Source organism: Taurulus bubalis (genome assembly GCF_910589615.1).
Source record: "Taurulus bubalis genome assembly, chromosome: 16".
In the NCBI taxonomy this organism is placed as follows: Eukaryota; Metazoa; Chordata; class Actinopteri; order Perciformes; family Cottidae; genus Taurulus; species Taurulus bubalis.
In genome coordinates this window covers 14822311-14846177 of record NC_136604.1, presented here as the reverse complement: position 1 = coordinate 14846177, position 23867 = coordinate 14822311, and the positions used below count along the sequence as shown (strand labels likewise).

At 42.8% G+C, this 23867-nt stretch overlaps 1 protein-coding gene across 1 annotated transcript; it reads left to right on the top strand.

Annotated features, from left to right (window-relative positions):
• The first annotated feature begins 1462 nt into the window (after positions 1–1462).
• On the top strand, positions 1463–22691 carry hibadha (3-hydroxyisobutyrate dehydrogenase a). The gene is made up of 8 exons (XM_079232280.1): positions 1463–1543; positions 3359–3519; positions 3815–3924; positions 4048–4169; positions 14847–14980; positions 15683–15759; positions 20363–20519; positions 21191–22691. Exons 1-8 carry the CDS (start codon positions 1474–1476, stop codon positions 21347–21349), a joined length of 990 nt encoding a protein of 329 aa, XP_079088406.1. The 5' UTR covers positions 1463–1473; the 3' UTR covers positions 21350–22691.
• Positions 22692–23867: the final 1176 nt, after the last annotated feature.

The following is a 23867-nucleotide window of genomic DNA, read 5'->3' as shown; positions in this document are numbered from 1 at the left end:
ACTGAAAGTCAAGACATCTCTGCACTATCAACTTTGTTGTTTAAGTTGTCTCCTGCAAGTCCCACAACTTCACAAAAAATACCGTACTAAATTAGATCACCCCTTAAAGAAAAGGTTTGTACATTGACAAGGTTGAATCCCTCGCTGGTGTAGAAGAGGAGGTTGAATGGTTCACCCCTTATTGTTTATATTCTTTCTTAAGTACTGTATTTTACACATAAACATTCCTTATTTACAGTGTAAGGCATAGTACATTATTATAAATCTACAGATGCCACGGTGTAACCATCTACCACCACACCACCGTGACCAATTACATGAACATTACAGCAAGGTAGTTGACTTTTAACTGAGCAAACTGAGCATCTAGTGATGCTCACGAGCAGATGAGGATGTGCAGCTGGTTGCAAGTGATGCAACCACTTCATCCATTCATCTTGTAAAAGCTAAGACAGCAGACCTCTCTCGCCCTATACGTTTCCATTCAACCCAACTCCCGACGAAAGATAAATGAAAGTAGAAAGTGACTAAGTCATGACAGGCTCTCAATTTCAGCTAACCAGCTAAAACAACACAACAGGCACAGTGGGAAACACTCAGTACATTTTTCTGTGACGAATCTCCTGCGGCAAATGAAAACCAGCGACCTCAGTTCGTGAGGATAATCTTCTTCGCAGCGGCTCGGCAGCTAACATTAGCTTGAGAAACAGGCCATGTCGTGTCAAGTCACCAGCTAGCTTGAACGTGATCCTCGTCGGCTCAGCTAGCCCGCTTTACACAAGACACGGACATCGCAGGCGTTTGCTTCACTTGAAATCGAAAGAGTACCCTTTTCATATGAATTCCACTTGCAAAACAGGAGGGGTTTCCTGCCGGACAGGCCGATGTTGTGTTGCCACTGTCCCCGTTGTTGACAAAGCTCTGACGATGATGCGTCTCTTCCTGAAGGAGCAGATGATGCTGAACTTCCGGGATGCTGAGCAGCAGCGTGATGCTGAGGAGGCGAATGAGGAGAGATGCATGCAAGGCTGCAGAGAACTCAAATAATTACTCAACTTAACTTATTTAATTACATTCAGCAATCGTCTTCTCTTGCTTAGTATCCCTTTTGACTTTCAACAATACCACGTAATTAATGTGGAGATCATCTGCAGTCCACGTACTAGTGTGTGCAAACTATAAAATGTCACAATTTCTCGCCAAGCAATATGTAGATATATAGCGCACAGCTAATTGAATTGTTATTAAACGTATGGATGTTTCTGCTCATTAAGAGTGGATACTGTACCCACAGACACGGCTAAAGGGCATTAGGTAAAATCACAGGATGTGCCGCCTTTGCCTCGTTCCCATTGGCTGCAGAGACTCACCGAGAGCTGCGATTGGCGAAGACCACAGTCAATCATAACAGTTCGGTTGGGTTTTCCTGGCTTGACAGCTGTCACTGTACGCTGAGGTCAAGGGGAAAGAAGCATGGCTGCGTTGTTTAGAGGGTCGCGAAATGTATTGTTACGGTGGAATAAGCATGTCGACTTTGCTTTCGGTAACGTATACGTTCATGTCGTCAGTTTCCCTGTGCCGTTTTGTTCCGTGTGTTTGAGAGGAACAAAGGAGGCGGAACAGCCTGTGCTCCAGCCTCTTAGCTAGCTCGTTAGCCATCTTAGCCAAGTGGATGCTTGCTGCTCGTGCTAGTAAACAGTAACAGTGGACACAATGTCCCTGAGTTGACCACCTGCCGTGTGGTGTTCAGTCATGCAGCGTGTTGCACAATGTGCTTAATGTACATGAGCATGATTCAATGTGAAGCAATGGCCGTTAACAAGCTGAGGTTAATTGACAGTGAGCTCTCGAGTTAGGTAGTGAGAGCTGCACTGGGTCCTAAATATGTTACTCTGCTTTAGGTGTTGCTATTCTCAATGCAACAATTGGTTCTTCATTACACACATGATTTAGCCTTGGAATGGCACAACGCCTACTCTGTGCACACCTGAATGCACCTCCTACAATGCAACACAGCTGTGTTGTCTGATAGCATTGGCTATTCATTTGAATGTTCCTAAGATGCTACTTGAAATCCAGGGAGCACTTATTACAGTTTCACTGGTCCTTTCTTCACTGCATGTACCTCACAGTTGTGCTGTGAACCGTTAGTATATGTTGCTTCTATGTATCCTGGCATTGCATTTCAATGGCTAATCTGGTTTACAGGAATACTTTCTGTGAAGGACCTTCCTCCAAAGCCCAAATACAGTGCTTTCCCTTTTCCCTGGTTCTGCCTTCACAATGCAGAGATGGTCTTGTCCAAGTCCTGCACAGCATGTTTCAAAGTCCATTGCAAAGTAATGCCAGCAGCCACTTCAAATGGGCTGACATATTTGTGTGAACATATTAAGTCATATTATTATTATTATTATTATTATTATTATATACACAGATAGTGTGCTGTAATTGACTGAATAAGGAATTGCTCCTCCTTTTTATGTTCTGTGGGCTCGTACGAGGTTACCACTTCAGATTCCACGTCAGATTACCACGTAAACATGTTGAATGCCACCTGTGCGTTGAAACATTTGATCAAGATAATTATAATCTAGCATAACTAGCGCCCCATTAATACTATATTAGGCTATTTATCGTGCCCTATATGTCCCATATTGAAGTCATACTTTCAAAAAGGAAAGTCTATCATGTTTCAACTTTGGAAAAAAAAAGTATTAGATGGACATGTTTCAGTTTCTGTAATTTGTATGTATTTTGTGAGCATGACATGATTTCCGTCTTAAACTCAGATTAGGGAAATGGGTGATGGGTGATGAATGGACAAAGCACAAAGGCAACACGTCCCTCTGGAAGAAGTATATGTTCAGTTGTTGTTATTTTTATTTAATTGATCATGCAATTATTGTACATACTCATTTTACGAAATGTTGGTGTGTCATTAGGATAACACTTACTCCATGCAAAGCTACATCAGAAAGATTTTCTTTGTTACTGATTCTGATTAGTCCATTTCCTTATGGAAAATATAATGACAGCAGTTCAGTTGCTTATCCCTGTTGTTTGATCTGAAAGTCATTAGCCATAGGTGCCCACGTTTTTCATAGCACTACTCATGGTGGAACGTGGTCCTGCCATCATTTTATGTTTATGTTTAGGCACTTTGAATACTCTCTGTGTTTGAAAAGAGTGACATAAACTCACCTTGCCTTTTACTAGGTAAGCAAAATCAAGCAATATGTTTTACATTCAAGATTAGAATGAGGATTGTAATGTGCTTGTGTTGCTCTGGATTTCAACTAAACAACACGTCTCACATTTTCCTCGCACCTCTGAAGGCGTCTTTGTTATTCTCCCACAGTGTCAACACGATCAATGGCCTCAAAAACCCCAATAGGGTTTGTTGGTCTGGGAAACATGGGCAGCCCCATGGCCAAAAACCTGTTAAGAAACGGTTATCCTGTTATTGCCACTGATGTCTTCCCTGAGTCTTGCAAGGAGCTGCAGGACCTCGGTGCCCAGGTAAAACTCAGTCAGTAACCACTTATGGACGTTTGAACATGTAATAGATTGTAAAAAATATATAACATGTAGCATTGGACATTAAACAGGCCAAGTCAGCCACGATTACACACAGGCTTTTACCACCTATTCATTCAAACTCAGTTTCTTCCGGACAGCTACTAATCAAAAATGTGCTTCCTGAATTAACAGGTTGTCATAGAAAAGTCATATATAACATCCTATTTGTTAATGAAGATGTGTATTTTGTGTTGATGATGTGATGATATTGTGCAATGATGACTCCAATATTCAGGTAGTAGACACTCCCGGAGAGGTGGCAGAGAAAGCAGACCGCATCCTCACAATGCTACCCTCCAGTCCCAATGTCATTGAAGTCTACACAGGCCCAAATGGCATCCTCAAGTAAATCAACTTTACTGTCACAGGCTCTATTTGTCACAATTGCAGTGTGTTTGATGACCAAAGAAATAGGCTTGCCCATTCGAAAATAGTTTTCTACACTGTTTTTTGTCTTGTCCTCTTCAGGAAGGTGAAGAAGGGAACACTGTTGATTGACTCCTCCACCATCGACCCTGCCGTCTCAAGAGAGATGGCAGTGGCTGCAGAGAAGATGGGTGCAGTGTTCATGGATGCTCCAGTGTCAGGAGGTAATGTGCACCTTTCTGTATTGTCATCAAAGTCCATCTCTGCATATTTTATTTAGTTATTCCGTGTAGCTTGACCATTGTAATTGGATCTTTTGCTCATGCAAGCTGTCTGAAGGAATCACAGGCTTTATTTCTCTCTTTAAGACCATTACCAATGGTCAGGCATTATGAAAATAATTGAGAGTAGGTGTAGGTGGCCGTATCAAAAGTAGAATCAGACTGCTAGTTTGTTAATTTGAGAATACCATTAACTGTGTTAGGCCTCTGACCCCTCAGCCTTACTTTTGAACTATCTTACACTCTTTTGTATATCTAAACTATGAACCTGTTGGGTTAGTGCTAGGACATGGGTTGTAATTACTGAGCGGGCCAGCCAGTAGGTGCCCTCTTGAGGTTTTATTGCTGCTTTTGACCGGGGGTCTTAAAGGCAAGGTTAGGTTTTAAGTCCTCATTATGTTGGTGCTGTCTGCTTGTGACGGCTCCTTGACAGAGCACAGGATCACCAGTCGTCCTTAATGGGCTGAGCCGCAGTTGAGAATCCCGTGTCAGAGCTTTTCATGTTGATGGAGCCGTAATGGCGGGTATCCCATGTTAGTGCCTTTCATGTCAGATAAAGAGTCATAAAGAGGAGAGAATCTGCCCTCACATGGAGTGCAGGAGAGGAGAGGAGAGGAAAGGAGGGAGATAAGACATGAAGGAGACGCATCGCAGTAAAGCTGTCCATCTCTTTCTTTCTCACACGCCGCACGCACGCACACACACTCTTCTGTCATTCAGGTATGCAGTTACATCCTGGCACTTCTGCACATGTGACTACTAACTCGGATCATATGTTATTTGCTTTTGGTTGCACGGTCTTTAATTCATGGACAATACACACACTGCAGCTTCCTCCCTCTCCCATACAAACACAGACTTGGCCCACATGTGCATGTTTACCAGCTGGCGTCTGCAGAACAGACTGACTGCGGTCACCGAGATCAGAGCGTTAAACCTGTTACTCTCCCTTAACACACACACTGTTTACATACTATAGACAGTGCACAGTTTGTGTGCGCGGACCTCTGTGAAGGTTCTTCCTCTCCTGTCACTTAAGTAAGCCTCTTTTACTAGCCTGAGATGACCAATGATTTACCTGCTACCTCTGGCCTCTGCAACTAGCTCTGCAGACACTCTTCTTTCACACACACATGCATACATCTTGCATGCACGCGCCCACCCATGTCACCTCGAGACATCAGTAAGGCATATCCATGAGTGCATATAGCTAGTTAAGTGCACAATAAGGAAAGATTCTCATCTTAAAAGTACACATTTTTTAATAATCTGTCTATAAATTTGATAATAAATCAATGTAAATTATGGAGCAGATGTACCAAACAATTTAATAGTTTAATATTATTGTAAATGGAAAATATTTGGGGTTTGAACAGTTGGTCTGACAAAACGAATAATCTATAGATGTTATCTGGGGCTTTGGGAACTTGTGATGGGTATTTTTCAATAATTCAAAATAATCAATTCATTAATTAAAAAAAAAAATTAACCAATTGATTGACGAGAAAGTAAATGGTTAGTTGATGCCTTAAAACTCACATTGTCGGACATTCAGCCCCAGCTATAGGGAATACTTGACGGTGATGGTGTGAACCTGATAAGGCTAAACCTATGGAGACATACAGGTCCTGAATGAGTATTTCAGCATGTGGCAGCTTCATGGGAAATGTCCTGTATCCCTCCATCCCCACTCCACTTTCCACATCTCTGGGTAGGATATGAGGTTACATGCTCTGTTCCAACCAGGAGATGGCACCCTACCCAAATAGGGCATTGGTATCCTCATGAGGTTTGTGTGTCTGTATGTGTGTGGAAGAGTAAGGGCAACAGAAGCTCAGCTCTGCGACCAATAGTGCTCTTAATGGTTATCTTATTAATACTGTATGTCTACAAATGAAACAAAACATAACATGAAGGTTATATGAATTACTTTAATACTCTGACTGCCATTATCTCAGATAGATCCCAGAGACACACAATAATCAAAGAAGAAATATATATTCTATTATATTAATATCCTTCATTATATCTGTTGGATACACTTGAATTAATTGAGTTAAATGTTTTACATTTTCACTGAGGAGAACAATGCACTCCGCACAGACTCCGCTGTGATCTCCCATACTCAGGGAGAACTCTTAAACAGTTACAGAGAGAGTCTGCTCTTTTTGTGGTTTCAGCATTTGTTTTTGTTTTTCATTTAGATTTTTCTTTTGAGATAAAATGAATCCTATTGGTGGTGTATTTTACACAGAAATGTGTGTGTGTGTGCTGTGTGCGTCACTAGAGGTTTGGCAGCCAACCCTGGGATCTGAATAGCGGAGTCGCAAACCCTTTTTGTGCAATCAAAAAAATAACTTTCACTTTCTTCTCATGGGCATCTTGCTGGGTTCCATTCTTGCACTTTGACCAATGTCTTGGCTTTAACACGCACATGCACACGCACACACACACACACACACACACCCATACAGAGTTGAGAACACTTTGCTGCATAGACACAGTTATATTAGCTTAGACACTGGTTTGTGAGGCATGCTAACATTTGCTTGCACACACACACTTCTACCACTGTCTGGTGTCATTAAAAGCGTCCGCATGCAAAGTTGACCCACAACAAAACAAGCTCTGATGTCACAGGCCCAGGGTGTTGGCACAGTGATGGCAAAAATAGGAGGTCTGGCTAACAAGCGGCAGGGTCGTTAGCAGTAATTACCCAGGATGCCTGTGTTTGTGTCTGTGTGCCCATGGTGGGCTGCCACATTGCTAACGGACGATGGCTTTAAAAAGGCCCTAAAAACCTTTCATTGTGTTATTTCCCAGCGCTGGGAAAGTCGGTGCAAATGAAAGCAAGAAGGAGCTTAGCTGTTGTGGGACCACGGGCACTCGGGCTAATGTTGCTTGTTTGCGAGGTCTTATAATCCTCAGCTAACTACCTCTTTAGGCTGAGTCTCAACACCACTCTAATCATATCCATACCACATCAACTGAAGCCCGAGTGTTGCAGTGTGTCATTTGCCTACAGTTTGAACGTCATCCACCAGCCTGTAGGAGCTTGTTCAAACCAACGCTGGCACCAGTTTGTTCGTCAATCAACCCTACCAATCCACTTCTTTGCTGACTGATATAGACTCGGTTTCACCCTCGAGGCACACAGGACCTTGGTCTTGAGATAAATTCAGAAGCCATAATTAGGTTTTAGTTCACTGGTTGCCCAACGCTGTGCAGTTCATTATTTGAGCATTAGAAAGGCTCATTCTTGAACGTCTGTCCATCATTTTGTGAGCAACTGTGATCTGATTCTATGCTGCACACGGCATGAGTTTGGAAACAGCATCATGTCATGTTCCATCACTCCCAACATTATTTCAAACCGATACGCTGTCAATAGTTTTTTTTAAATGACCATTGTCTGGTTTTGTAGATGCATTTTTGATAAACGATAGCGATCAGTGTGAAACTTGCTGACAAACACATTGCATTCAAAGTCAACTAGTCTTTTACCAGTTACATGCTTTCAATTTGAAGCTGCAGCAATAGGAAATGTTCGGTTTGAATTAAAAGGAACTTTTTACGGGAACGTTTGCCACAGACCCCCATTTGCAAATATACAAATATTGCAATACTTTATCAGTGTGCTATTGGCTCAATCCCCATTGTGTTACCCTGTTCGACGATAGTGACTGAACAGACATTTATTTATTAATTTAAAACCGGAAACTCTTTTGCCATGGAATTGTTTTGTTCCCGAAAAAGTCTTTGTTTGTTAAACAAACTTAAATCACAAAGTATTAACTAGGGCCGCTGCTAACAATTAAAACGTCTAACAATCGTAAAATATGCCACAATTTGCTTAAGTCTGAGGTGATGTTGCCAAGTTGTTTGTTATCGACTAATCGATGAAGGAACTAATAGTTGCAACTCTAAAATGTTCCTTGTCATCAGTACTGAAATTACCCCCCTTGTTGACCCATTCATTATTCCCTGCTTAATAACCCTTTACCTATGTTGACTCTCTACTGAGCAGTCAATTGAGATTTTCTTCCATTCTTAAATGAAAGAAAATTAAAGCAAGTATAGTGGACTTAGTAACAAATACACAGACCAGTCTAACTTGTGCTTATACAACCTGCCACTGGTATGTGTGGAGAGGAAAGACCTGAAGAGCCCTGAGGGCAGTTTAGTGAAGGTTAGTGACGATTCTCTGACACTGAGTTAAGGAGTCAGGTTGGATGGGCCGGGGGTGGTGCTGTCGCAGTCTGTCAAGTTGATGGCTTACCAGTACTAGAGAGCGTCAGTGGTCCAAAGACTAGATTAGCATAACAAGCCTCTCACTGACGGGTTCTAGTGACATAGAGTGAATGGGAGGGAGGGTGTAGGGCGGTAGAGTGACCAGGGATGCTGGTGATGGAGGGGTGGTGACGGGGGGACTCTAGCCCATGCTCCAGATGGGGGTAGACCCACAGCAGCTGGGGACTGGCTCTCACATCTCTGCTCGTATGTCATCTGGTGTGTGTGTGTGTGTGTGTGTGTGTGTGTGTGTGTGTGTGTGTGTCTGCAGACAAATAGTAAGCTGCCGTATGAGCTGGACAAAAAGTCTGTCAAATGTAGCCCAAACGTCACACTGCATGTCAGTCACCTAAAACTGAATTAGCATTCTGTCTGTATGAAGGTCAGTTTCTGCACCTCAAGCGTTTGAGTGTGTGTATAGTTCATGTGTGTGTCTGTGGCTCAGCCTTATAACAGCCTAATTGGAGATCATTATTAACTTGATTCTTCCTAGATGAGTCTCATTGGGCCAGAGAGAGGATTGATTGTGGACCTTTCCTGCTCCCTCCATCCTGTATCACCTACATTGACCAGTCTCTCCCCTACGGAATAGAGCAGTTACCGATGATGATGATGATGATAATGATGATGATGAGGGCTGGCCTGGTCAATGACAGGCATTGCAAACTAAACCCTTAAGGCGGTTGTAACATTTATATACAAGAAGCTATGTTGACGCTCTCAACTGAATTAAATCTTTTTCCGTTCTGGAAAAAGTTTTTCCATAACCTAAACTTTCTCCAGTCGATGTTCTCATGGAGTGTATGTGAGCCGGATCAGTTCTCATGGCTCCGCGCTCGTTAACTAAAACCGATAAAGAGTCTGTTTTTAACATAACGGAGGAGCATTAGCAAAGTTGGCAGATAAACCGTTGAAAGTGTGCTGATTCTTTTCTTTTTTTTCTGTGTGTGAGCGACTTTAGTAAACGCACACCCTCTTTCTGTTTCATGCATTCACTCGGTATCCGTTACGCTTTTTACGGGGACTTTTGGGTTTTTTAATTTGTTTGAGAAAAAGATCTGCCCTGGGGTGTAATTATAATGGTGGACTACAGGAGGCTGCGCTGTTGGCCTGTAAACAACCTACCCCCACTGGCTTAGACTGCAAGCAGTCAACTCCCATTGACTCAAGACTGTTAGACTATTAGGTGTGAAGGCTCTTTTCTGTATGAATTACAGATCGTATTCAGCCGAGACAAAATTTGACATGGGAATATACTTTAAAAACTTGCAAACAATGTAGTATGTAGAGTTTATTTGCAAGATCTTCATTTGGACTTGAAGGTGGGACACACAATCAGACATACCCTTAAATCCCTCCTATTGTTCATGAAGTAAGAACAATTACATTGTCATTGAGGAAATAGGGTGTTTGAAAGAGTTCTAATGATATAATAGGCTTTTACTGAGTGTTTTTCTGTATACTCACTGGGAGAAAAAAGCTGGGTTGTGGCTCGTTGTCAAATGCGTCATTCATTACCAAACTTTGGGAACACCCCTTTTGTGTGTGTGTGTGTGTGTGTGTAGCCTCATAGTCACAAATGTAGTTTAATTTAAACCCACCACCAATAAAATGTTCCTACTGGTTTACATGCGGCTCGTAACTTCAAGACACGGCCTCAGAAGCTCCAACAGACGTCTTATTGGCTGTCGGCTCTGGGATCTGCACCTGTCCCTATTATACCCTATTATATATATACAGACACACACACACATACACAGGAACCCACACACTGACTGATACTGCATGTACACAGACATTCACACTTACTTTGCACATATACACGCCACTTCAAAAAAGAGCCCACGTTTAAGAGGTTATGAGTCTGTCATGAATCGCTTTGGTTGATTATTCCGTTTGTAATGAAAGAAGTGCTAATGAATTGAGTGTTCACTACAAACAGGCCAAACCAAAGTTGTTTCTCTGATCTTCCTTTGCCTTCACACAACCAGGCTCACCCTCTTATGTTCATGGTTGATGCCTGTCGTCTAAGCCCGCTGCCGAGCATCTGTCCTGACGGTGTTTGATCGCCTGCTTTATAACTTGAATCTTGTTAATAGAGGAGATCAGATGAAGGAGATGTCTGTACGTGTCTTTAATTGAGTGGAAGTTAACTTGCTTGGGCCACACACAACTACAGATGCACACAGACACAGATATGCACTGTGTTGCCTCATACATCATACATCGTTATACAGCATATTGTCGGAGCCACTTTCATTCTCCAAACCCTTTCACTCTGCACAGCAAAAGCCACAGAGTGGCTCATTAATAGTCCAGCCAGCTTCAGCATGCTCTGAGAATATTTGTGTTTAGGGGTGATGAGGTGGGCACCCACTACTTTACTGCCCAAAACTTGTGCCCTGGAGCTGGATGAGAGAAAGTGACCAAGGAGAGAGGTGGTTCTTTCCCAAGGGAACTATTTCTCAAGAAAGCATCGCCTGCTAGACATTAGTGTGACACGTTTAGTTAATCCTGAATCTGCAGTTTTCCCCCCCCTGAAAGAGGGGGCAGTGTGTGGTGTATTTAGCACTCTGGTAAAAGTATATGATATATTTATTAAGTAGTATTTCGTGTGGCATTATACACACAACTTTATCCCTTTTTGGAAGTGTTCTTCATATTTCCATCCCTCCTCTACTCATTCCTCTCCCTCTCTAAACCCTGTATCTTCTATCAAAGGTGCCCCCCACCCCTCACACACACTCACACACATTCACACACATTGTCTCCCCCCCTAGGGGGCGTTGTGTAGTTGTGCAGTACTAACGATCCAGGACTGTCACTCCCGCTGGGATGGATGAGCCGGCGGGCCCGGCGCTCAGGAAGCCTCATTAGGATTCCTCTTTAATCCGTCTCTGACAGGACCAGTCCGAGAACGGGATGTCCCCTCTCTCTCTCACACACACACACACACACACACACACACGCTAGAAGTGTACACGCTACATAGACACTAGACTTGCACAACACAAATGCACTTTTGCCCATGCACAATGAACAGACTCACTGACACACACACACACACACACACACACACACACACACACACACACACACACACACACACACACACACATTGTTATGCTAATGATGTGTTATTCTTCCACCAACAAGGATCTTCCATCATCCCGGTGTCACTACCTATAGAAATCCACTACAGATCATAAGAGCTTATTATGGGTGATTAGTTAATTTGAGGGAGGGAGAGTTAGGAGGGGGGAATGCTGGGAGGTAGAAAGAGAAAGATCGTTTTCCTTCTCTGCTGTCGTCTCTACATCTCTCTCTTCCCCATTCTTGCTCTCTCTCTTTTTCTCTTGCTCTTCTTCTTCCTCCTCTCATTCTTTCTCTCCTTAGTGAGATATATTGATCAGCACGTTGACTGTGTTATCAATAATCTTCTCTTATCGGCGAACAGTGATCTCCCCTAATGAACCAGCACAGTGTCACACTGCTCTCTCTGTGTTTGTGTATTTGTATTCGTCTGTGAAGGAGAAGCTCAGCCTGAAGCTTGGAAACTAGTAAACAAGATGTAGGACATAAGAAGTGATAGGATGAGTCAAACTTTTACAACCAATGTAAAAGAAACTCTAAATGAGTTGTTATTATTTATCTATTGTTTTTCTCAAATTTGTGTTGGCATTGACAAAAAAAGTATTATGACTACTTCAGCACTGTATATTACACAGACAGTACACAGGAGTGTGATCAAGCTATTTGGCCAAACAGACAATACAATATCCAACGATCTCCGAGCTATTCTGTCACTAAATCAAAACACGTCATTATATGAAACTAAACTAGACTCAAAGACATTAAAAAAGACAATATAGAGTAACAAGAAAGGGGCTAAATCTATCAGGTCCATGGTCGCTGAACCATATGTGTGTATGATTGGTGTGTGTGGCAGCCTTATGTTGAGCGTGTGTTTGCCGTGGTCCATAGGCAGCTGCCGCAGCGTAGGCTTTGGGCTTCATTATGTGGCCCTAATGACCTGCTGACAGCTCAACACTGACACTCACACACACACACACACACACACACACACACACACACACACACACACACACACACACACACACACACACACACACACACGCATATACAGTGTGGTGGTACGGGCACCATCATACACTTGACAAAAGAACAGCCAATTAAATAAGGGGGAGGGTGAAAAGAGATGTATATTTATGTTTATGGCTCATATAAATATACAGTAAGTCTCTTCTTATCCTCTCCTCTGCAGTGAAGTCTGATAATGTGATTTCAGCTGTTTTGTCCCCAGTAAGTCCCCTTTTAATTATTAACACTGACATTATTAGGCTTTCACTATTAAGAGGCCTTTCATTAGAGCCAGACGACACCCTAAAGAGACATTTGAACTCTCTCTCCCTCCCTCCTTTCTCTTTCTTTCTTTCCTTTTTTTTGAGGAACTGAAAAGTCTGTCACTTTGCATGCACAATCACAGCCTTTTGACTTCCACATTACTTTTCTAAGTAGTGTGTGTGTGTGTGAGGTCAGCATTATATATTCTTATTTAGTTAACCCATATTTAACCAGTTAGAAGCCGTTGAGATCAACAATCTCTTTTGCATGGGCGACCAGGCCAAGATGGCAGCATAAAATGTGAAAGGTAACCAGAATTACCTCAAGAAAACATGAAGGAAATACACTAACGTGTTAAAGATACCTATAGTGACAAGAACCAACTGACTAATTTACTATTGTACTTATAAGAGCTTTAAAATTGGAACGAGACAAATTCTCTTAGTTGCAAGTCTTTTTGAAGGCTTTTCCAAGCGAGGGCAGCAAATTACAGAAAAGCTTTCTTTCCCAGTTCATTCCATGCACCGTCAACAAACAAGACCATATCTTGCAATCTCAGACTACCACTATAACGTTGGATTTCTGTGAAATAAAAGTGCAGATGTATGATGAGCGGTGACTGTGCCTCAGTAGTAGAGCGAGTCATCCATCCTTCAATCAGAGGATCGGGGTTGGATCCCCATGAGTGTGAGTATGAATGGGTATGAATGGTACCTTGCATGGGTGAATGACGTGTAAAAAGTGCTTTGTGTGGTCGTAGGACTAGAAAAACTGTACAAGTCTATTTACCATAATGAGCGTTCACGCAGAATGACTTTAAAAATTAACAAGTACCAGTGATTGAGCCTACGAAAGGTAGAGTAAAGCAAACAATGACGAGTGAGGACTTTACTATTTGTAACACATCTCAGTGTCCTGTGCGATGCATTATCGAGCAAACAATGTGCCGATGCATTCATACAGAATAGATCCCCGTACTCAAGAGCTGGTAGAATTGTAGCAGCGATCAGTCTTCTTCTGGCCTCAAAGGGGAAACATTTATTTTTCGTGTGTGTGTACAGTCTGTGTAGAGCTGATTTCATTGTGCTAATGTTTGGGGCTAATCAATGAAGCATTAAAGGGACACTTCCATTGCAGAGGAGACTCAGGCCGGCTGGGTCCAACCCAGGAGCTGAAAAGGGGTTACTTCTGCATTAAGGACCCTGTGGAGTGGGCGAGGGGGGGTGATGTTGCCTCCCACAACATGGCACGCTCCTTAAGCCATCAGGCATGGGGAGGGACGCCTAATTGAACATGATAAAGTGTAAAGTTAATTACCCCTCACGCCTGTCACTGATACCCCCATGAGGGGGGCTGGCCTCAGGCACAGCTGTTGGTGTGTGTGTGTGTGTGAGTGAGACAGAGAGAGTAAGGACGACAGGACAAAAGGCAAGGGCTCCCACGAGGGTTGTGCAGAAGATGATGGCAACAATCGGCTTTTAAAGATACCTCTGTCCCTCTGGTGCACCACTACTTAACACGCCTGTCCCACTATGTGTCCAAGACACACACACACACACACACACACACACACACACACACACACACACACACACACACACACACACACACACACACACACACACACACACACACACACACACACACACACAGAGAGAGACAGAGAGAGAGAGAGAGAAAAGTGCACAGCTGACCTTTTAGACAGTGTTGAAACAGTCAAGTGGTTGATATATTATGTTCTTTTGTGTGGCAAATCCATATATTTGAGTTGGATACACCTGTTTAGTTTTGCTCAGCTACTCACTCTTCAACCTTGTATACATTGTGCACAGTGTGTTGCAGGTCCACAAGTCTGGGTTGGACCATTTCGGAGATGAGGGATGGATATGTTGAATGACTCAAGCACACTGTGTGTTCACCTCAGTTACCCTCAACACTCAGTTTGAACATGTGTTTTGTGTTTAGGTGTCGGTGCTGCCAGCTTGGCCAAACTGACCTTCATGGTTGGTGGAGTGGAGGAGGAATACAACGCTGCACAGGAGCTGCTCACCTGCATGGGAGCGAATGTTGTCTACTGTGGACAGGTTGGCACTGGACAGGTAATGAAGACACAAGCATGCACGCACACTCACACACACACACACACATTCGGAGCGCATGGCATAAACTGCATCTTCACCCACATACTCAAGATCTCACTAATTGCAGTCACTTAAACACATACTGTATACACACACTTACTCATCCCTAATTAGTGTTTTTCATAAAAATACAAATAAAACCCAATTTTATATTTATTATCATCCATCCAGAGTAACATCAGATATTAACAACATTCTACTAAAAATGGTATGAAATTGATTTAGTCTGGAATCTATTCCAGACCACATAAAAACAAAATGATTAACAAACAAAACTATTAAACCCACAGTTTGGTAACTCCTAGAGATCTTCAACTTTTGTTGATTGTGCTTCACAGAAGGCTCTGAAAAGGAACTATTGGTCCTGAGCACCTGAATATTAAACTGCAACTTATTTTAGAGTAAATAAATCGTACAAAATAAAGAGTTTGCCTAACTAATCCAGGAATGTTCATTCAAAATGTGAAAGTAAATATCTTCTCATGGAGCCACTTTTCAGGCATATTCACAAGTCTGTTCTAAAGCTGGATCATTAGGATTTATGTCTTATGAACAGTACCTTTTTTTTTTTTTTTATGTATCTACATTCTGTAATATACACATCTCCTCATATACACACAGTAAAAGTGCCTTTTCCGCTATCTCGTCAATCTTCTCTAGGCAGCGAAGATCTGCAACAACATGCTCCTGGCCATCGGGATGATTGGGACCGCCGAGACCATGAACCTTGGCATCAGGTATTGTCAGCCAATGCTGCGTTAAGCTCTTTCATACCTGTTATCCTGAAGGGAAAAGCGAGGATGAAACGCTGTAACAGTTAGTGGTAGAGCACAGAAATGATGACACAGAGAAAATCTGTGAGTGGGCTATTAAAAGTAGATACAACGTATTCCAAGCAAGCCCTGAAACGGAATATGAGCTAGTAATCACAATATGACGTTCACGTCCAGATGTAGCCCAGTGAGGTGTAATTATATTTGTAAACCAGCTGTTCTGTACATGCAATGGGGATGTTGAGCAGCAAACTTTTCCTACTAAGTCAACAAATTAAGACATTTGGTTAATAATCACCATGAACTTAAAAGTGGCACTTTTTAGGCTTCTTCTACATTTAAGCCATGCATGAATTTGGCTTCGACCTAGCCCTTAGATATAGCCGTCACTGTAAAAACAATAACTATACCAGTGATATGGCTGTAACTGTGGCAGTCATTTTGTGTGTGTGTGTGTGTGTGTGTGTGTGTGTGTGTGTGTGTGTGTGTGTGTGTGTGTGTGTGTGTGTGTGTGTGTGTGGTTTATGGAAGTGCAAAGGGGTCAGCCCAGCCCCGAGTCAGAGCCAACTCTGCTAGAGAGAGATGGATGAGGGGGTGGAGCCACAGCCTCTGATTTACATCTGCTGATTGAGCTCTCACCAGTATCCTGTCATAACCCTGCCACTGAACACTGACTAAAAATCCCATCGTTCATCATGGCACAACGACGGAAAATTATGGGATATGACGTTTTTTGTCTATTCAAAACCGTTTGATATGACCTGAAATATCCAGCTCACCTAAGGATTCAACAATGCTCGATAGTTGCAAAACATGCATCTTAGCTTAGTCTCATTATAATGAGATTGTGGGGTGAGGAAATTAGGCCTACACATCAGTTATTCCCCACATGAATTAATTTACCTGAGCCATCAGATTAGTTTTTCACCTTTTTAGAAGTGTGAATTTATTATCAACTTTATTTATACATATCCCTGTCAATAATAGACTGTTTCCTCTTTTCATTGTGATACTATTATGTGTTTTTATGGGTTTTGCAACATAAATGGTGTGTGTGTGTGTGTGTGTGTGTGTGTGTGTGTGTGTGTGTGTGTGTGTGTGTGTGCGTGTGCGTGCGAATTGCTCTTCTCACAGTGCAGCTGTGTTAGTGCTGCTGATTTATCTGTGCTGAGACAGAGGAGGAAAATTGGCATGAGCAGTCGCACATAAATCCCCCCACAAGGCCTCTGAAATATGGAGGCATTAAGGGAGCAACACAGATTTACACATTGCCACACTGTCTCTGTTACACATGTGCACACACACACACACACACACACACACACACACACACACACACACACACACGGACACGCAGATTACCATCCACAGACACTGAAGACAGCATTTTTTGACCAAACTGCTTCTGCTCACTGTGCACAACATTATAACATATGGGAAAAGGGATGAGAATACTAAATACTGCATTTTTAAATGCAAAACTGACCCATTTTATGTGTGTGTGTGTGTGTGTGTGTGTCCGTGTGCCCCCCCGCTTCTTACTAACCAATCTCTGGGGCTTTATTATAGGGTTTGACAAAGACTGTCATCGTTTAGAGAGAGCCCACACCCGTAAATCTCCCATGCTGCATTGCGGCCCAGCCTCTTATGCAGAGAGGGCGCTCTCTTAGGCGTATGTGTACAGACGCACTCACACACACACGACACAGTCTGCCTCAAAGGAGACTGAGCACTCGCAGCCAATTTACAGGGAAACGGCAATAACATTTTATCAAGCTGGACTTGGGCCTGATGGAGCTGCCCTTTCTTCAAATAAGTGTATGTGTGTGTTTCCCCTTACCTGTGTACACACACACACACACACACACACACACACACACACACACACACACACACACACACACACACACACACACACACAGCTCTGTTCGTGGAGCTAATTTGTTGATCTCAGATGGAAGCTCGGGCCGTCTCCAACAGAGCGTGGCGTTCTCTTAGTGCAAGGAATGGCCACGCATGACAATTATGAGCACACACAGACATGCACACACCCACGCACACACCCTGCCTGTCTGCCGTCCTTTCTTTCCCCTCTCTTTCGAGTTTTCTTCCCCAGCCCTATTTGCTGTACCTCCTCATTTTATTCTTTTAATCCCTTCATTTCTCCTCTGCCTGCTGTAATTTCTGCACGCAGCCGACCAGTCAGTGGAAGAGGGAGATGAGAAGCGGCAGACAGTAGCAGAGAGAGGCAGCAGTGTTTTTAATGATGCACATGGAGATGAAAGGAGCGGAGGAAAGAGGCGACTGGCCCAAAAAGGGATATGAGGCTTTTACAGCTTCCAGTTCACCTTGCGCGCCTGTGTACCTGCACTCATTCATGCATACAAACATGCATGTCTCAAGTAGGAACACACATATGTATTACTTTTACAAGGAGAACAAAGGGCAAAGCAACACACAACCCTATGTGCTGAGCGACGTAAGTAGTTTGCCACAACAAACGTGAACACAGACACACATCTCTCCTACTTAAATGAATTGTGAGCGTATGTTCCGATGAAGATTAAAGTTGGGTGATAAACGCGCTTGTTGCCTCTATAAATGGGATAGTGTGTGTGTGTAAGTGTGTGTGTGTGTGTGCTCGTTAGCTCTTTAATGTAATAATAAATGGGGAACGGGTTGGGCTTCCTCTCCTGTGGCATCAAACGAGGACGAGAAGTTAATCGCAATGAACTCCACCTGCTCGAGCTCCCCAGCACATAAACACCCCCCTCTTATCTTCATCTCCATCCCTCTCACGCTCACATTTCTTTAATGTGCAGTGGAATCGCACAGCAACACGTTCGTATCTTTGGATTTTTATCCATGTCAATCGTGTTAAAGCGTGACATGTCCTCTTCTCCACGCAAATTACGGCCGGCAAGGAACAACACCACTGCGTCAGCTAATAACCACGACTGTGTGTGTGTGTGTGTGTGTGTGTGTGTGTGTGTGTGTGTGTGTGTGTGTGTGTGTGTGTGTGTGTGTGTGTGTGTGTGTGTGTGTGTGTGTGTGTGTGTGTGTGTGTGTGTGTGTGATGGGAGCAGGAGGGGAACTTCATTGATTTATCGTTAACAGAGGACAACAGCTCCCCGTCAGCGTCTCTGGTCGCTATAACAAACGATCTGCGCGCTCGGACGCGCTTTATTGTAGCTCAGCCAGTAACCTTTTCAGCTGCTGACCCAGAACGCAGGGAGGGGCTGCCTGCTTGTGTGTGCGAGTGTGTGCGGAGAGATGGGGGGTTTGGGCGCGATGTCAAACATATGTCCCCCAGAGTCCTCAGACAGGGAGGTGTCAGCAGCGAGGATGGGGCTGGGGGGAGGAAGAGGAGAAGAGGAGCAGGATGGCGAGGGATGCTTTCAGACATGAACTGAAAAAGCCATCATGAGCGAGACTGCCATTAAATAATTGCGAGCTAAAACACATGTTTACAAACACACGCACACGAGCGCCACTTATGCCACATTTCCAAAACAGTTTGTTAAAAAAAAAAAAACATAAGTGCGGACACAAAAGAGGCGAAGGGTAAGGGAGGAGGGAGAGACGTGGAGAGAGTGTAAATGCATTTCACATTCTTAATTAGTTAGTAGACAGCTAATAAAAACTGTGGTAGTAATGGCAGAATGAGAGCCAGGTGGAGGGAGGGAGAGAGGGAGGCTGCTGGCCTTAAGGACCTATGATGGTTTAATAGTCATATTGAGAGCAGAATAGAGTTACAGGCCTGTAAGTAACAGTGAAGTGAGGCAGCCAGGGCTTGATGTGGTCCGCTTTACACTGGCCTTTTAAACGTTAATATACCAAAGCTGCACTACACAGACCGACACAGACGTTATAGTTACACCCTCCCTACTGTAATGGTTGGCACTTTGTGTCACTCTCTGTCCCTGTCTGTCCTTTTTCTCTTTTTGCCTCTTCTTGTCGTAGCCTGGAGATTTGTCCTCTCGCATATGAAAGTGGGTTGTTGCAAAATGGGGCCGCAGAAGTAAGAGCGTACTTCTACACGTGACGGGGAGGTTTATGGCTCCCCTGTGCTGCTTAACCACTTCTCCTCCTCCTCCACTTTATTGTTTCATGAAAGAGGGATGATGAGGGATAGATGTGCTCTTAAACATCAATACTGCATTAGCCAGCATTACAAAGCCTTCAGCCATTAACATTGAGGAATGGTCACAGCCTAGCATAAGGTTCAATTGGGGTCACTACAAGTACCAGCCACCCCACACCCATCTTTCTCCATGTTCCTCTTTTTGCTCTGTGTTGAAATTGAATTCCATAATCTGCAATCTTATGTCCTGTTTGTCCCATTTCCTTACTGTTTCAACATAATTCCTCTTTCCTATTCTAACGCTACCGACAGTTTGTTTCCCCCTTTTTCCTCACAACCTCATCATGAGTCTTCAGTGTTGCAGTAAATATAATCCTTCAGACATGTGTTCCGATTAACCATTTAATGCCAATGATTTACCCATGAATTCATCTGTTACCAAGTAAGAAGGAGATACTGATCTTTTTCTTCTCCTTTTCCCAGACTGGGTTTGGACCCCAAGCTGCTGGCAAAGATCCTCAACATGTCCTCAGGTCGTTGCTGGTCCAGCGACACGTATAATCCAGTCCCCGGCGTCATGGAGGGAGTCCCCTCAGGCAACAGCTACCAGGGCGGCTTTGGAACCACACTCATGGCCAAGGTACAACCTGCTTCATGTCTATGTGTCACTTTTGTAATGATTCATAATCTCTGGACTAGCTATTTTTACTTGATTGATTAAGGCGTTTTTGCTTACCGTTTAGTCTATGAAGAGGGGAAAATGCACAACCCAAGCTGACAACAAATTGATTGTTTAGTTCTTCCAACAATCCAATTGTTATTCACAATCCAAAATGAAATAAAACAAGCAATTTGACAAGCTGTACATATGTGTTTTACACTTTCCCCAGAATAAATGACCTGGTTAATCATTTATCAAAGTTGTTGCCATTCAATTGTCTGCTACTACCCTTTCTCTTTCTTTATCTCTCAACCGTGCAATTTACTTTGTCTCACATTTTACTGTTCTTTGGTGTCTGTGGGATACTCCTCTTCACAACCCATCTGTGACTTATAGTGTGCCACTTAATTTTACTATCACTGCATTAGCTCCTCTGTATGGGTCAGTTTGCATCCATGTACTATTTAGTGAATCTGGTCGTCTATTAATACACTTGTACTGTGTGCTTCTATCGCACACACCAAAATTAGGATAAACACTTTCTTTCTTACGGTCACTTATATCAGCCTTTAGATAAGCAAACATGTATTATAATGTTAGTCCAACTATCTGACACCCACTTCACTTTCTCTTTGTGTCTCTGTTTCTAGGATCTTGGTTTGGCTCAAGACACTGCGACCAATACGAAGACACCGATCCCTCTGGGTTCCCTCGCCCACCAGATCTTCAGAGTCATGTGCTCCCGCGGCTACGCTAACAAGGACTTCTCATCCGTCTTCCAATTCCTACGCGAGGAGGAAGGACAGTGAATGGAGGGGGGAGCACAGTTGGCTGTGACGTTACCGTACATACACACACACACACACACACACACACACACACACACACACACACACACACACACACACACACACATACACAGACAAACACACACACACACACACACATACACAGACAAACACACACACACACACACACACACACACACACAGAAACATACACACCCACACCCCAGTGCCCCTTATCCTACTATGCTCAGGAGAGACAAAGGCCTTGCCCTCAGGCACAGATTTGCGGTCCAATTAACATACTGTATGTCGGCACGTGTTCCCTCATAGCCTTAGCTGAATCATATTTTCAATTCATGGCTGTCCCTCTGCATAGGGGAAATGCTAAAACTCACCTTTGATCAGTTTCTAAAGACAAAGCAGCTCTCTTCCCAGTCTGGAATGAGAGGCCAGAGTGGAAAATGAGAGGTAGGAAGAGGCACTGTTGGTGTATATGTACCAATGCAAATAATGTGATTTTTCCAAGATGATTGATGAGTAATAACTGCATGATAGTTAAAAGTATGCTTTTGTCGGGTTTGTGCTTATTGCCTGTTACAAATGACTCTGACCTGTCCCTGTTCAATGAAAGGACGGAAAAGAAAACACGAGCTACAGAGAGGATTCACATAGCAGTGAGAATTTCGTTAAAGAGAGTTTAGGTTACCCTTTTTCTGATGGAGGAAGTAGTCACAGCACTACATGTAAGGTTACCAAAACCAGCCACACTGTGGGCTCAAAGTTCATTTGTTTTGTTACATTTGTCTATTTTAGGGAGGAAAGTGGTGTCATTCAATCATGTTGCCAGCAGACATACTTTCATTCACTCACTGGATCGACCACTTAAGCTAATTTAAATACTGTGATTATATATCTGGTTATTTTTGCACTGAGTGCATCGCAGCGCGATGTGCCGGGCCATTTTGATACAGTAACCGAATCTCTTTGAACTTACCTGTCCTCTCTGATATCTACATCTGCTTATCGAGCCACTGGAGTATTATTTTGTGACCAACACTGTTTGAATTTTATACTGTTCACTACAAAATGCTGTTTTCATTCTCAAGCACTTTCTGTTGCCCGTTTGAACTTAAATTGAAGTCCTTCCTCACATATTTCTCCTGTCTCTCCGTCTCTCTCAACTTGTACGACATGTGTGTAAGCGAGGAACGTTTCCTCTCGGCTCTGATCAAATGTACATAATGTATATTACATATTGTTACATAGCGTTGAAGAGAGTAAAATGCATTGCTAGTGTCTACAGTTTGTCTTTGCTCTGTGAAACAGATCCTCAGTCACACTGTAGCCTAAAAATAAAAGATGTTCCGTGAACTTGGTGTTTGTCTGGTTTTGTTAGAAAAGGAGCCGACAGTCTATGTTGCTGAATATGTAGCACTATTTGTGAGGATGAGGCACTGATCACTGGAATCCGACTTAGGAGCAGGAAAAACAGGTGGTGCACACTCTGGCTCTAAATGCAAATCTTTAAATCGGTTGACGTTTTGGCCCTCAGGCTGTTCTCAAGATCAACAATAAGACACAAGCACTGATTTGTTATTTAGGCCACAACCAAGTTTCATATCTGATTGTTCTATGATCCACCATAGGAGTGAGAAAAAAAGATAAAGGACATCTAAACTACATCTAAAGTTTTACTAAATTCAATTAGAGATCTAAATAGTTGCATTTTTACATTTTGAAATATGTGTATTCATAGTTATTTAGTTTCTAGTGATTTGTTTGATTGTAGCTCACTGAATGCCTCTTCGTTGTTTTTCTTTTCCTCATGATTGTCTAATCCCCATCAGATGTGAAACTGGGATAAGGCCGATAGAACAAATCAGGGCCTGTCTCTTCATTGTTGATCTTGAAGAACGCCCTCGGGCCGAAAACATCACCACAATAAAATAATAAATATAGAGCCAGGTTGTGTGAAATGTTTTTCTTGCTTTCAACATCAGCATGCTCATGATGATGATGCTAACATGGTTCTACTGTCAGAAGATGTGCACGTGTTTGGTCATAATTAAAGAATTGGCTTAATTTTGCTATAAAAACTCAGGGAATTATCAAGTGATTACCTTGAGGGGGGGCATGACTCTCTCTAACATATTTTATGCCAAACCATCCAATAGTTGTTTAAATATTTCACTCAAAACCACTAATGTAATACAAACATTGTGGGAAAATGCATTCAAAATGTGTTGTACCCATGCATCCGCTAGATGTTGAGATATTTATGGTGAACTCTGACCTGCTTGTGCACTCATTTCAAATAAATTCCCCGTAAAATTAAGAACTTAGCACATGAGTCCATTCATGTCTTTTGACTTGAGTTGACATGAACAAACTCAGTTTCCAAAGACTTCCCAGCATGCATTGTTAGAGATTTTGAACACCCCAGAGACTCTTCTTTTTTGTAGTATGAAGAAAGCAAACATGATGAAAACTTGCTGTGAGTATTTAACAAATGTTAAGATAAATAAAGGTTGTTCCTTAT

Coding starts and splice junctions, on each gene's coding strand:
- hibadha (XM_079232280.1), top strand. CDS start 1,474: ATGGCTGCGTTGTTTAGAGGGTCGCGAAATGTATTGTTACGGTGGAAT. Junction 1,544..3,358: donor GCATGTCGACTTTGCTTTCG/GTAACGTATACG, acceptor ATTCTCCCACAG/TGTCAACACGATCAATGGCC. Junction 4,170..14,846: donor GGATGCTCCAGTGTCAGGAG/GTAATGTGCACC, acceptor TTTTGTGTTTAG/GTGTCGGTGCTGCCAGCTTG.